This window comes from Oncorhynchus gorbuscha, unplaced genomic scaffold (assembly GCF_021184085.1).
Source record: "Oncorhynchus gorbuscha isolate QuinsamMale2020 ecotype Even-year unplaced genomic scaffold, OgorEven_v1.0 Un_scaffold_1047, whole genome shotgun sequence".
NCBI lineage: Eukaryota > Metazoa > Chordata > Actinopteri > Salmoniformes > Salmonidae > Oncorhynchus > Oncorhynchus gorbuscha.
Window position 1 is genome coordinate 100,060 of NW_025745948.1, and position 13,001 is coordinate 113,060.

A 13,001-nucleotide genomic window follows, 5' to 3' on the forward strand; every position below is an offset into this window, starting at 1 on the left:
AATTTTTTGTACATTAAAAAAAAAAATCTAATATAGTATGTTTTGTTGTAGTCTATATGCAATACGATTTTGAGGTGTTAGACATTAGTTTATTAGGATTGTTTCATTGCGTTACATAATGATACATCCTCATTCTGATAAATAGTTTTGAATCATGCGCCATCCACCGAGTCATGCAAAGAAACAGTGCAATTCGCGTCATATGTAAAAGCATTCATTTAAAACGAGTAACTAGGATACTGAACCAATGGCGGGTAATCAACGGACTGACGAATGACAGCCACGCGCTTTTACACGGATTACACGGAACGCCCATATCAAGAAACACCCCGAATTGCGATAATGCAATTAATTACACCATATTGAGTTGTCTTGAAACCAACATGTGAAATCTCACATTTTAAAATCCCATCTCGTTTTTTTTTGTCTCCATCTCCAAATCTATTGGATGAGAAAACCCATCCCTTCTTAACCTTCTTCTCCAATGGGTTTTGAGAAGGAGACTAAGGAGCTATGATTTTTAAACATTTTATATTCTTCCCCCATGTCCTCTAGCCTTGCACACTGTTCCTTCTTCTCCAATGGGTTTGAGAAGGAGACTAAGGAGCTATGATTTTTAAACATTTTATATTCTTCCCCCAATGTCCTCTAACCTTTGCACACTGTTGCTCAAAACGGGTTTTCCTCCGACAGGAGGAGGTGTTGGTAGGAAGGAAAAGGATGTATTTCTGCATCAGCAAGTCAAGCAGCTTTGGTCACACCCTTCCCCGCCTACATGTCCCCCCTCCCGGGACGAGAAGAGGAGCTTTATACCGCCCGCCATGTTGATGAGAGCAAGAAGTCAGAGACGGTTACACATTAGAAAACAACATTTATCCAACAACCATAACAAATAAGTCAACTTTCCTGGTAATTTTTTTGTTTTTGTTTTGGATAATAGTGACTTCTTTGATCGTATTGGGGTTTGTACAATTCCTGGGATATTCATTTACTCTGGAGAATAACTCGGGGGGGAAAAAAGGACATGGTAAGTTATTCATTGTTTTTTTGCTTTCCAGGTTGTTTCGAATCTCCTTGGGTGAATGTCTCCACCTAGCACTTAAACCTAGCTAGCTAACGGTAGCCAGTTAGTTAGCTAACAAGGGTTAGCCAGTTAGTTAGCTAACAAGGTTTAGCCAGTTAGTTAGCTAACAAGGTTTAGCCAGTTAGTTAGCCAGTTTGTTCGCTAACAAGGGTTAGCCAGTTAGTTAGCTAACAAGGGTTAGCCAGTTTGTTAGCTAACAAGGGTTAGCCAGTTTGTTAGCTAACAAGGGTTAGCCAGTTTGTTAGCTAACAAGGGTTAGCCAGTTAGTTAGCTAACAAGGGTTAGCCAGTTAGTTAGCTAACAAGGTTTAGCCAGTTAGTTAGCTAACAAGGTTTAGCCAGTTAGTTAGCTAACAAGGTTTAGCCAGTTAGTTAGCCAGTTTGTTCGCTAACAAGGGTTAGCCAGTTAGTTAGCTAACAAGGTTTAGCCAGTTAGTTAGCCAGTTTGTTAGCTAACAAGGGTTAGCCAGTTAGTTAGCTAACAAGGGTTAGCCAGTTTGTTAGCTAACAAGGGTTAGCCAGTTTGTTAGCTAACAAGGGTTAGCCAGTTAGTTAGCTAACAAGGGTTAGCCAGTTAGTTAGCTAACAAGGGTTAGCCAGTTAGTTAGCTAACAAGGGTTAGCCAGTTAGTTAGCTAACAAGGGTTAGCCAGTTAGTTAGCTAACAAGGTTTAGCCAGTTAGTTAGCCAGTTTGTTAGCTAACAAGGGTTAGCCAGTTAGTTAGCTAACAAGGGTTAGCCAGTTAGTTAGCCAGTTTGTTAGCTAACAAGGGTTAGCCAGTTTGTTAGCTAACAAGGGTTAGCCAGTTAGTTAGCTAACAAGGGTTAGCCAGTTAGTTAGTTAACAAGGGTTAGCCAGTTAGTTAGCTAACAAGGGTTAGCCAGTTAGGTAGCCAGTTTGTTAGTTAGCTAACAAGGTTTAGCCAGTTAGTTAACAAGGGTTAGCCAGTTAGTTAGTTTACAAGGTTTAGCCAGTTAGTTAGTTTACAAGGTTTAGCCAGTTAGTTAGCTAACAAGGGTTAGCCAGTTAGTTAGCTAACAAGGGTTAGCCAGTTAGTTAGCTAACAAGGGTTAGCCAGTTAGTTAGCTAACCAGGGTTAGCCAGTTAGTTAGCTAACCAGGGTTAGCCAGTTAGTTAGCTAACCAGGGTTAGCCAGTTAGTTAGCTAACCAGGGTTAGCCAGTTAGTTAGCTAACCAGGGTTAGCCAGTTAGGTAGCCAGTTTGTTAGCTAACAAGGGTTAGCCAGTGAGTTAGCTAACAAGGGTTAGCCAGTGAGTTAGCTAACAAGGGTTAGCCAGTGAGTTAGCTAACAAGGGTTAGCCAGTGAGTTAGCTAACAAGGGTTAGCCAGTGAGTTAGCTAACAAGGGTTAGCCAGTGAGTTAGCTAACAAGGGTTAGCCAGTGAGTTAGCTAACAAGGGTTAGCCAGTGAGTTAGCTAACAAGGGTTAGCCAGTGAGTCAGCTAACACGGGTTAGCCAGTGAGTCAGCTAACACGGGTTAGCCAGTGAGTCAGCTAACACGGGTTAGCCAGTGAGTTAGCTAACAAGGGTTAGCCAGTGAGTTAGCTAACAAGGGTTAGCCAGTGAGTTAGCTAACCAGGGTTAGCCAGTGAGTTAGCTAACCAGGGTTAGCCAGTTAGGTAGCCAGTTTGTTAGCTAACAAGGTTTAGCCAGTTAGTTAACAAGGGTTAGCCAGTTAGTTAGCTATCAAGAGTTAGCCAGTTAGTTAACAAGGTTTAGCCAGTTTGTTAGCCAGTTAGTTAGCTAACAAGGTTTAGCCAGTTAGTTAGTTTACAAGGGTTAGCCAGTTAGTTAGTTTACAAGGGTTAGCCAGTGAGTCAGCTAACACGGGTTAGCTAGTGAGTTAACAAATGCTAAACCGTGTTAGCTATCTTTTTTTAGTATCGTTGTAGCTAAGCTAACAGTATTGAGAAGGTGTTGTAGTTAGCTAGTGGCCTAGCTACTGTGTTGGGGTGACTCCCTAATTATAAACCCAGATAAAATGCAACAATTTAAATCCTAAAACATGTTCAAACAACAAAATTGTTGGAACTTTAAAAATTTTTAAAAATATTTTTTTACTGTAAACCGAAGGAGTATGAAGTAGGGAAGAGGGGTGGTTGTATTGGTGAGGATATTGTTTGTTGTTGTTCCAACAACTTTTTTGGGGGGGGGAGATTTTTCATTCAATAAGTTCTTGTAACTAACATGCTAATTTGTTAGCTAAGTTTGTAGATAACCATAACTTTAAAAACATATTTCAAATGAAGTTAGTTAGATGTTGTAGTGAATTCACACAGATTTTCAACCATTTTAAATGTGACAGAAAATGTAAATTTTTTTTGTTAATGTTTACCTATGTAGTTTGTTTCCAAAATATTTTGGATTTATTTTTTAGCTAACTAGCCGGCTAGCTGGATATGCATTTCAGAAAGGCGTTAATGACAATTTTGTTAGTCCGTCGATCCAACATAACTGGTTTAAAAACTAAAAACTGCTCAACTCAAATGTTTATTGTTTTAGGACACACTTTAGCTTTAGTTCGTATACAAAGCTACTAGTGTGTGAGAGAAAGTTGTCTTTACCATTTTAGGTAACCTTTCGGGGGCTGGGTTGTTAGCTTGTTAGCTCGTTAGCTTGTTAGCTCGTTAGCTAGTTAGCTCGTTAGCTAGTTAGCTCGTTAGCTAGTTAGCTCGTTAGCTTGTTAGCTAGTCAGCTCGTTAGCTTGTTAGCTAGTCAGCTCGTTAGCTTGTTAGCTAGTCAGCTTGTTAGCTCGTTAGCTAGTTAGCTTGTTAGCTAGTCAGCTTGTTAGCTAGTTAGCTGGTTAGCTCGTTAGCTAGTTAGCTAGTTGGCTTGTTAGCTTGTTAGCTACCGGCTCTTCTTGTTTTCATGGCAAAACGATGCTAACTAGACAACCTGGGGAATCGTTGTTTCTCATAATTAGCTTATAATATCAGCTGATTTGATGTGGTTGATGAATCACTGTAAGCAAGAAATACCATTGACATGTCCATTAAACTATCTGTACAGTTTTGGTAACTAGCTAACAGTGAAGCGGAACATAATTCACTATAAGAGCGGTTGGGTGTATGTTCACTTTATTGCAGTGGCCATAATGTTTGTCCAGGTGGGGGTGCTGTTTTACCTCTGTCACCATGTATCAATCGCTGTAACATTTATCTCTCAGCACGGAAACATGGTGCAGGACACTGAGCTGGAGTAATGCCCCCTGGGTGTAGCCGGGATGCTGCCCCCTGGGTGTAGCCGGGATGCTGCCCCCTGGGTGTAGCCGGGATGCTGCCCCCTGGGTGTAGCCGGGATGCTGCCCCCTGGGTGTAGCCGGGATGCTGCCCCCTGGGTGTAGCCGGGATGCTGCCCCCTGGGTGTAGCCGGGATGCTGCCCCCTGGGTGTAGCCGGGATGCTGCCCCCTGGGTGTAGCCGGGATGCTGCCCCCTGGGTGTAGCCGGGATGCTGCCCCCTGGGTGTAGCCGGGATGCTGCCCCCTGGGTGTAGCCGGGATGCTGCCCCCTGGGTGTAGCCGGGATGCTGCCCCCTGGGTGTAGCCGGGATGCTGCCCCCTGGGTGTAGCCGGGATGCTGCCCCTGGGTGTAGCCGGGATGCTGCCCCCTGGGTGTAGCCGGGATGCTGCCCCCTGGGTGTAGCCGGGATGCTGCCCCCTGGGTGTAGCCGGGATGCTGCCCCCTGGGTGTAGCCGGGATGCTGCCCCTGGGTGTAGCCGGGATGCTGCCCCCTGGGTGTAGCCGGGATGCTGCCCCCTGGGTGTAGCCGGGATGCTGCCCCCTGGGTGTAGCCGGGATGCTGCCCCCTGGGTGTAGCCGGGATGCTGCCCCTGGGTGTAGCCGGGATGCTGCCCCCTGGGTGTAGCCGGGATGCTGCCCCCTGGGTGTAGCCGGGATGCTGCCCCCTGGGTGTAGCCGGGATGCTGCCCCCTGGGTGTAGCCGGGATGCTGCCCCCTGGGTGTAGCCGGGATGCTGCCCCCTGGGTGTAGCCGGGATGCTGCCCCCTGGGTGTAGCCGGGATGCTGCCCCCTGGGTGTAGCCGGGATGCTGCCCCCTGGGTGTAGCCGGGATGCTGCCCCTCTGCCCAGGCTTGGGATGCTGCCCCTCTGCCCAGGCTTGGGATGCTGCCCCTCTGCCCAGGCTTGGGATGCTGCCCCTCTGCCCAGGCTTGGGATGCTGCCCCTCTGCCCAGGCTTGGGATGCTGCCCCTCTGCCCAGGCTTGGGATGCTGCCCCTCTGCCCAGGCTTGGGATGCTGCCCCTCTGCCCAGGCTTGGGATGCTTCCCCTCTGCCCAGGCTTGGGATGCTTCCCCTCTGCCCAGGCTTGGGATGCTGCCCAGGCTTGGGATGCTGCCCAGGCTTGGGATGCTGCCCAGGCTTGGGATGCTGCCCAGGCTTGGGATGCTGCCCCTCTGCCCAGGCTTGGGATGCTGCCCCTCTGCCCAGGCTTGGGATGCTGCCCCTCTGCCCAGGCTTAGGGGAGCCGCTAGACCCATGGTGGGGTTAGCAGGCAGGCTTTGTCTATTGTATGTGTGTGTGGTCAGTTTGCGTAAAGGCAGGTTGGGGAGGGAGGGGGGGTGACCGATGCACCTGTAGCCGACTCTCGGGGCGGTATCTCCGGCTTTGTCTTGTGCTGGGGAGGACAAAAGGGAGACGTCTCGGGGCATGGGAAGGGAAGGGTGAGTGTGAGAGAGAGAGAAGGGTGCTTGGACATTACATTATGTTAGTATGGATTGATCTCTGAATTGAACTGATAAGCAGTTCTTGACTTGGGCAGGAGCTCACTGAGCACAGTTGATAGTGAGTTGAAGATTTCTTGCGTGTTTATGTGAATGGTAGATGAGTGATGAGGAACTCTTCTGTCTGTGAACATGTCCCAGTTTACTGCTTCTGAAAACATTCTAGATTCCAACAGTCCGGTTCTTTAGAATGGTGAAAGAACCGGTTGGATTTGCTTGTACACACACACACACACACACACACACACACACACACACACACACACACACACACACACACACACACACACACACACACACACACACACACACACACACACACACACACACACACACACACACACACACACACACACACACACACACACACACACACACACACACACACACACACACACACACACGAGAGAAAGATGAACTTGAGGAAACCATTCTTTTATAATGTGTTTTACAGCCCAGAGTGGTTAGCATCACGCTAGGCTAGCTGCTACATAGTGTTTTACAGCTCAGATGGGTTGGCATCACGCTAGGCTAGCTGCTACATAGTGTTTTACAGCTCAGATGGGTTGGCATCACGCTAGGCTAGCTGCTACATAGTGTTTTACAGCTCAGATGGGTTAGCATCACGCTAGGCTAGCTGCTACATAGTGTTTTACAGCTCAGATGGGTTAGCATCACGCTAGGCTAGCTGCTACATAGTGTTTTACAGCTCAGATGGGTTGGCATCACGCTAGGCTAGCTGCTACATATTGTTTTACAGCTCAGATGGGTTAGCATCACGCTAGGCTAGCTGCTACATAGTGTTTTACAGCTCAGATGGGTTGGCATCACGCTAGGCTAGCCAGGCTAGCTGCTACATAGTGATTTACACCTGGTAGTTTGGTGCAGAGGACTACCAGCTCTCTGTGACCTAGAGGACAACCAGTGGGTCCATCTCCTCTATACCACCCACCTGGTAGTGTGGTGGATGGGACTACCAGCTCTCTGTAACCTAGAGGTCAACCAGTGGGTCCATCTCCTCTATACCACCCACCTGGTAGTGTGGTGGATGGGACTACCAGCTCTCTGTAATCTAGAGGGTAACCAGTGGGTCCATCTCCTCTATACCACCCACCTGGTAGTGTGGTGGATGGGACTACCAGCTCTCTGTAACCTAGAGGGTAACCAGTGGGTCCATCTCCTCTATACCACCCACCAACTCTCTGTAACCTAGAGGACAACCAGTGGGTCCATCTCCTCTATACCACCCACCTGGTAGTGTGGTGGATGGGACTACCAGCTCTCTGTAACCTAGAGGTCAACCAGTGGGTCCATCTCCTCTATACCACCCACCTGGTAGTGTGGTGGATGGGACTACCAGCTCTCTGTAATCTAGAGGGTAACCAGTGGGTCCATCTCCTCTATACCACCCACCTGGTAGTGTGGTGGATGGGACTACCAGCTCTCTGTAATCTAGAGGGTAACCAGTGGGTCCATCTCCTCTATACCACCCACCTGGTAGTGTGGTGGATGGGACTACCAGCTCTCTGTAACCTAGAGGGTAACCAGTGGGTCCATCTCCTCTATACCACCCACCAGCTCTCTGTAACCTAGAGGACAACCAGTGGGTCCATCTCCTCTATACCACCCACCTGGTAGTGTGGTGGATGGGACTACCAGCTCTCTGTAACCTAGAGGTCAACCAGTGGGTCCATCTCCTCTATACCACCCACCTGGTAGTGTGGTGGATGGGACTACCAGCTCTCTGTAATCTAGAGGGTAACCAGTGGGTCCATCTCCTCTATACCACCCACCTGGTAGTGTGGTGGATGGGACTACCAGCTCTCTGTAATCTAGAGGGCAACCAGTGGGTCCATCTCCTCTATACCACCCACCAGCTCTCTGTAACCTAGAGGACAACCAGTGGGTCCATCTCCTCTATACCACCCACCTGGTAGTGTGGTGGATGGGACTACCAGCTCTCTGTAACCTAGAGGGTAACTAGTGGGTCCATCTCCTCTATACCACCCACCTGGTAGTGTGGTGGATGGGACTACCAGCTCTCTGTAACCTAGAGGACAACCAGTGGGTCCGTCTCCTCTATACCAGGTTTCTTGTAGGATGACAATGTCTGTATTTCTGATTTCTTTGGCGAAGTCTGGGTTCCTGCTCTTTAAGCCAAAGGCAGATGACCTCTGACCTTGTATATTCCAAGGATGAGATAGTAAAAGCCTTGTGTTCCATAGTGTCTAGTGTTGGTTTAGGCCCAGACCATCTCTCTGTCACTGTGCTCTGACAGACCCTGTCTGTGCAGTCCTCCTGGGCTGGGGGTGAGGAGGGGGGTTGTTCCGGGGGAGACAGACGGGGCTCTTCCTCTAGTCGTGTGAATAAGTGATTTTAAAGCTGCAGATGTCCTTAGGTCAGTGATGTATTCATAGTGGCAGGAGGTGGGAGGCAGGGTGAGGAGGGAGGCAGGGTGAGGAGGGAGGCAGGGTGAGGAGGGAGGCAGGGTGAGGAGGGAGGGTTGGAGGGTTGGCAGGGTGAGGAGGGAGGGTTGAGGGGAGGCAGGGTGAGGAGGGAGGGATGGGGGAGGCAGGGTGAGGAGGGAGGGTTGGGGTGAGGAGGGAGTTTTGAGGGTAGGCAGGGTGAGGAGGGAGGGTTGGGGGAGGCAGGGTGAGGAGGGAGGGTTGAGGGGAGGCAGGGTGAGGAGGGTGGGTTGGGGGAGGCAGAGTGAGGAGGGGGTTGGCAGGAGGGGGCGGCAGGGTGAGGAGGTAGGGTTGGTGGGAGGCAGGGTGAGGAGGTAGGGTTGGTGGGAGGCAGGGTGAGGAGGTAGGGTTGGTGGGAGGCAGGGTGAGGAGGGAGGGTTGGTGGGAGGCAGGGTGAGGAGGGAGGGTTGGTGGGAGGCAGGGTGAGGAGGTAGGGTTGGTGGGAGGCAGGGTGAGGAGGGAGGGTTGGGGGAGGCAGGGTGAGGAGGTAGGGTTGGCGGGAGTCAGGGTGAGGAGGTAGGGTTGGTGGGAGGCAGGGTGAGGAGGTAGGGTTGGTGGGAGGCAGGGTTGGCAGGAGGGGGGGAGGGGTGAGGAGGGATGTTTGGCAGGAGGGGGCGGCAGGGTGAGGAGGGAGGGTTGGTGGGAGGCGGGGTTGGCAGGAGGGGGGGGTGAGGAGGGGGGTTGGTGGGAGGCAGGGTTGGCAGGGGGGGGGGGATGTTTGGCAGGAGGGGGCGGCAGGGTGAGGAGGGAGGGTTGGGGGAGGCAGGGTGAGGAGGGAGGTTTGAGGTCTCCACAGGAGTCACATTTCTGGGCCCTTAAATTGATATGAGGCCCCTTCTGTCTCTCTCTTGTTTCTCTGTCTCGGGTCTGTCTCTGTCTCTCACTACTAACCCCCCCCTCTCTCTCTCTCTCCTCAGGTGATGGCGTGGCTGTGTGTGTGTCCAGCTCTGTGTTTGTGGAGATGTTTCTAACAGGCTGTTGTCTGTGAGGACTGTGGAACACACTGCTGGCCCGCGGAGGCACCCTGAACACACACACACACACACTCCGTGACACGGTGACCACACACACACACACACACACACACACACACACACACTCAGTGACACGGTGACCACACACACACACACTCAGTGACACGGTGACCACGCACAACGCTGCCGGTGCAGCGAGAACGGATTCGGACACACAAACTCTTGACTGTGTGTCCCAGTCGTGGTAGCGTGTGTGTGTGTGTGTCACCACCACCACTATGCCGAGCTCCACTATCAGACGTTCTGTGAAGAACATGGTGAACAACTACTCCGACGCGGAGAAGAAGGTCCGAGAGTCCACCTCCAACGACCCCTGGGGCCCCTCGTCCTCTCTGATGTCAGAGGTGGCCGACCTGACCTACAACGTCGTGGCGTTCAGTGAGATCATGAGTATGATCTGGAGACGCCTCAACGACCACGGGAAGAACTGGCGACACGTTTACAAGGCTCTGACGCTGCTAGACTACCTGATTAAGGTAACGCCCCTGATACCAATAATAAATAACAACATTAATAATAATAATAACAATCATAAATAACAACATTAATAATAATAATACCAATAATAAATAACAACATTAATAATAATAATACCAATAATAAATAACAACATTAATAATAATAATAACAATAATAAATAACAACATTAATAATAATAATACCAATAATAAATAACAACATTAGACACGTTGACAAGGCTCTGACGCTGCTAGACTACCTGATTAAGGTAACGCCCCTGATACCAATATAATAATAATAAAAACAGTAATAAAAAATATTATAATAATAATTAATATGAATAATAATACATCGTATGAATAAAATAATAATAGTTAATAATCGGGTGTAGACTTGAACTGTGAAACGCTGACTGGATGTTCGCCTCTGTAGCGCCTTACGGTCCTCTGTAGCTCAGTTGGTAGAGCATGGCGCTTGTAACGCCAGGGTAGTGGGTTCGATTCCCGGGACCACCCATACGTAGAATGTATGCACACATGACTGTAAGTCGCTTTGGATAAAAGCGTCTGCTAAATGGCATATATTATATTATTATGGTCAGATGCCGAGCATACCAGGCGGTGATGCAACCGGTCAGGATGCTCTCGATGGTGCAGCTGTAGAACATGAGGAACCCGTGACTGATTTTGTCTCCCTACGAGGGGAGACTCATCCTAACTCAAACAAAGGAACTCCTCCCAGCGTTTTTGGCTTCGTTGTCTTTAAACTCTTTAGTCAGAATCCTAACTGGTATCCGTAACGTCTGAGCTCAACATGTAGATCTCCTTGGGTTCGACTCGTTTTCTCCCCTATTTTTCTCCAATTGGTAGTTAAAGTCTTGTCTCATCGCTGCAACTTCCGTACGGACTCGGGGAGTGGCGAAGGTCGAGAGCTATGCGTCCTCCGGAAACCCAACCAAGCCGCACTGCTTCTTAACACAGCGCCCATCCAACCCGGAAGCCAAGCCGCACCAATGTGTCGGAGGAAACACCGTGCACCTGGCGACCTGGTTAGCGTGCACTGCACCAGGAGTCGCTATGAGACAAGGATATCCCTGCCGGGCCAAGCCTTCCCGTAACCCGGACGACGCTGGCTTCTGGCCTCCCGATCGTGGCCCGCTGCGAACCCAGAGTCTGGTGGCACGGATGCAGTGCCTTAGACCACTGCGCCACCCGGGAGGTTTCTGCAGTGTTAATGTGTTAATATGTTGTGTGTGTGTGTGTGTTCCAGACGGGGTCAGAGCGTGTGGCTCTGCAGTGTAAAGAGAACATCTTCGCCATCCAGACTCTGAAGGACTTTCAGTACATAGACAGAGACGGAAAAGACCAGGGAATCAACGTCAGAGAGAAGAGCAAACAGCTGGTGGTCCTGCTGAAAGATGAGGAGAGACTGAAAGGTGAGGAGGAGGAGGAGGGAGGTGGTGGTGGTCCTGCTGAAAGATGAGGAGAGACTGAAAGGTGAGGAGGAGGAAGAGGGAGGTGGTGGTGGTCCTGCTGAAAGATGAGGAGAGACTGAAAGGTGAGGAGGAGGAGGAAGAGGGAGGTGGTGGTCCTGTTGAAAGATGAGGAGAGACTGAAAGGTGAGGAGGAGGAGGAGGGAGGTGGTGGTGGTCCTGCTGAAAGATGAGGAGAGACTGAAAGGTGAGGAGGAGGAAGAGGGAGGTGGTGGTCCTGTTGAAAGATGAGGAGAGACTGAAAGGTGAGGAGGAGGAGGAGGGAGGTGGTGGTGGTCCTGCTGAAAGATGAGGAGAGACTGAAAGGTGAGGAGGAGGAAGAGGGAGGTGGTGGTCCTGTTGAAAGATGAGGAGAGACTGAAAGGTGAGGAAGAGGGAGGTGGTGGTGGTCCTGTTGAAAGATGAGGAGAGACTGAAAGGTGGGGAGGAGGAGGAAGAGGGAGGTGGTGGTCCTGTTGAAAGATGAGGAGAGACTGAAAGGTGAGGAGGAGGAGGAAGAGGGAGGTGGTGGTCCTGTTGAAAGATGAGGAGAGACTGAAAGGTGAGGAGGAAGAGGGAGGTGGTGGTGGTCCTGTTGAAAGATGAGGAGAGACTGAAAGGTGAGGAAGAGGAAGAGGGAGGTGGTGGTTGTCCTGTTGAAAGATGAGGAGAGACTGAAAGGTGAGGAAGAGGGAGGTGGTGGTGGTCCTGTTGAAAGATGAGGAGAGACTGAAAGGTGAGGAAGAGGGAGGTGGTGGTGGTCCTGTTGAAAGATGAGGAGAGACTGAAAGGTGAGGAGGAGGAGGAGGGAGATGGTGGTCCTGCTGAAAGATGAGGAGAGACTGAAAGGTGAGGAAGAGGGAGGTGGTGGTCCTGTTGAAAGATGAGGAGAGACTGAAAGGTGAGGAAGAGGGAGGTGGTGGTCCTGTTGAAAGATGAGGAGAGACTGAAAGGTGAGGAGGAGGGAGGTCGTGGTCCTGTTGAAAGATGAGGAGAGACTGAAAGGTGAGGAGGAGGGAGGTCGTGGTCCTGTTGAAAGATGAGGAGAGACTGAAAGGTGAGGAGGGAGGTGGTGGTGGTCCTGTTGAAAGATGAGGAGAGACTGAAAGGTGAGGAAGAGGGAGGTGGTGGTCCTGTTGAAAGATGAGGAGAGACTGAAAGGTGAGGAAGAGGGAGGTGGTGGTCCTGTTGAAAGATGAGGAGAGACTGAAAGGTGAGGAGGAGGGAGGTCGTGGTCCTGTTGAAAGATGAGGAGAGACTGAAAGGTGAGGAGGAGGGAGGTCGTGGTCCTGTTGAAAGATGAGGAGAGACTGAAAGGTGAGGAGGGAGGTGGTGGTGGTCCTGTTGAAAGATGAGGAGAGACTGAAAGGTGAGGAAGAGGGAGGTGGTGGTCCTGTTGAAAGATGAGGAGAGACTGAAAGGTGAGGAAGAGGAAGAGGGAGGTGGTGGTCCTGTTGAAAGATGAGGAGAGACTGAAAGGTGAGGAGGAGGAGGAGGGAGGTGGTGGTCCTGCTGAAAGATGAGGAGAGACTGAAAGGTGAGGAGGAAGAGTGAGGTGGTGGTGGTCCTGTTGAAAGATGAGGAGAGACTGAAAGGTGAGGAGGAGGGAGGTGGTGGTCCTGTTGAAAGATGAGGAGAGACTGAAAGGTGAGGAGGAAGAGGGAGATGGTGGTGGTCCTGTTGAAAGATGAGGAGAGACTGAAAGGTGAGGAGGAGGAGGAAGAGGAA

At 50.3% G+C, this 13,001-nt stretch overlaps 1 protein-coding gene across 1 annotated transcript in view; it reads left to right on the top strand.

Annotated features, from left to right (window-relative positions):
* Positions 1-675: 675 nt before the first annotated feature.
* The window catches only part of LOC124021093 (epsin-2-like), a gene marked incomplete at its 3' end in the record, with an annotated part of 33,226 nt that continues 20,900 nt past the window's right edge, over positions 676-13,001 (top strand). The window contains exons 1-3 of the mRNA XM_046336420.1: positions 676-1,027; positions 9,227-9,819; positions 11,072-11,237. Coding sequence (XP_046192376.1) covers positions 9,562-9,819; positions 11,072-11,237 — 424 coding nt within the window. The remainder of the gene's footprint in view (positions 1,028-9,226; positions 9,820-11,071; positions 11,238-13,001) is intronic.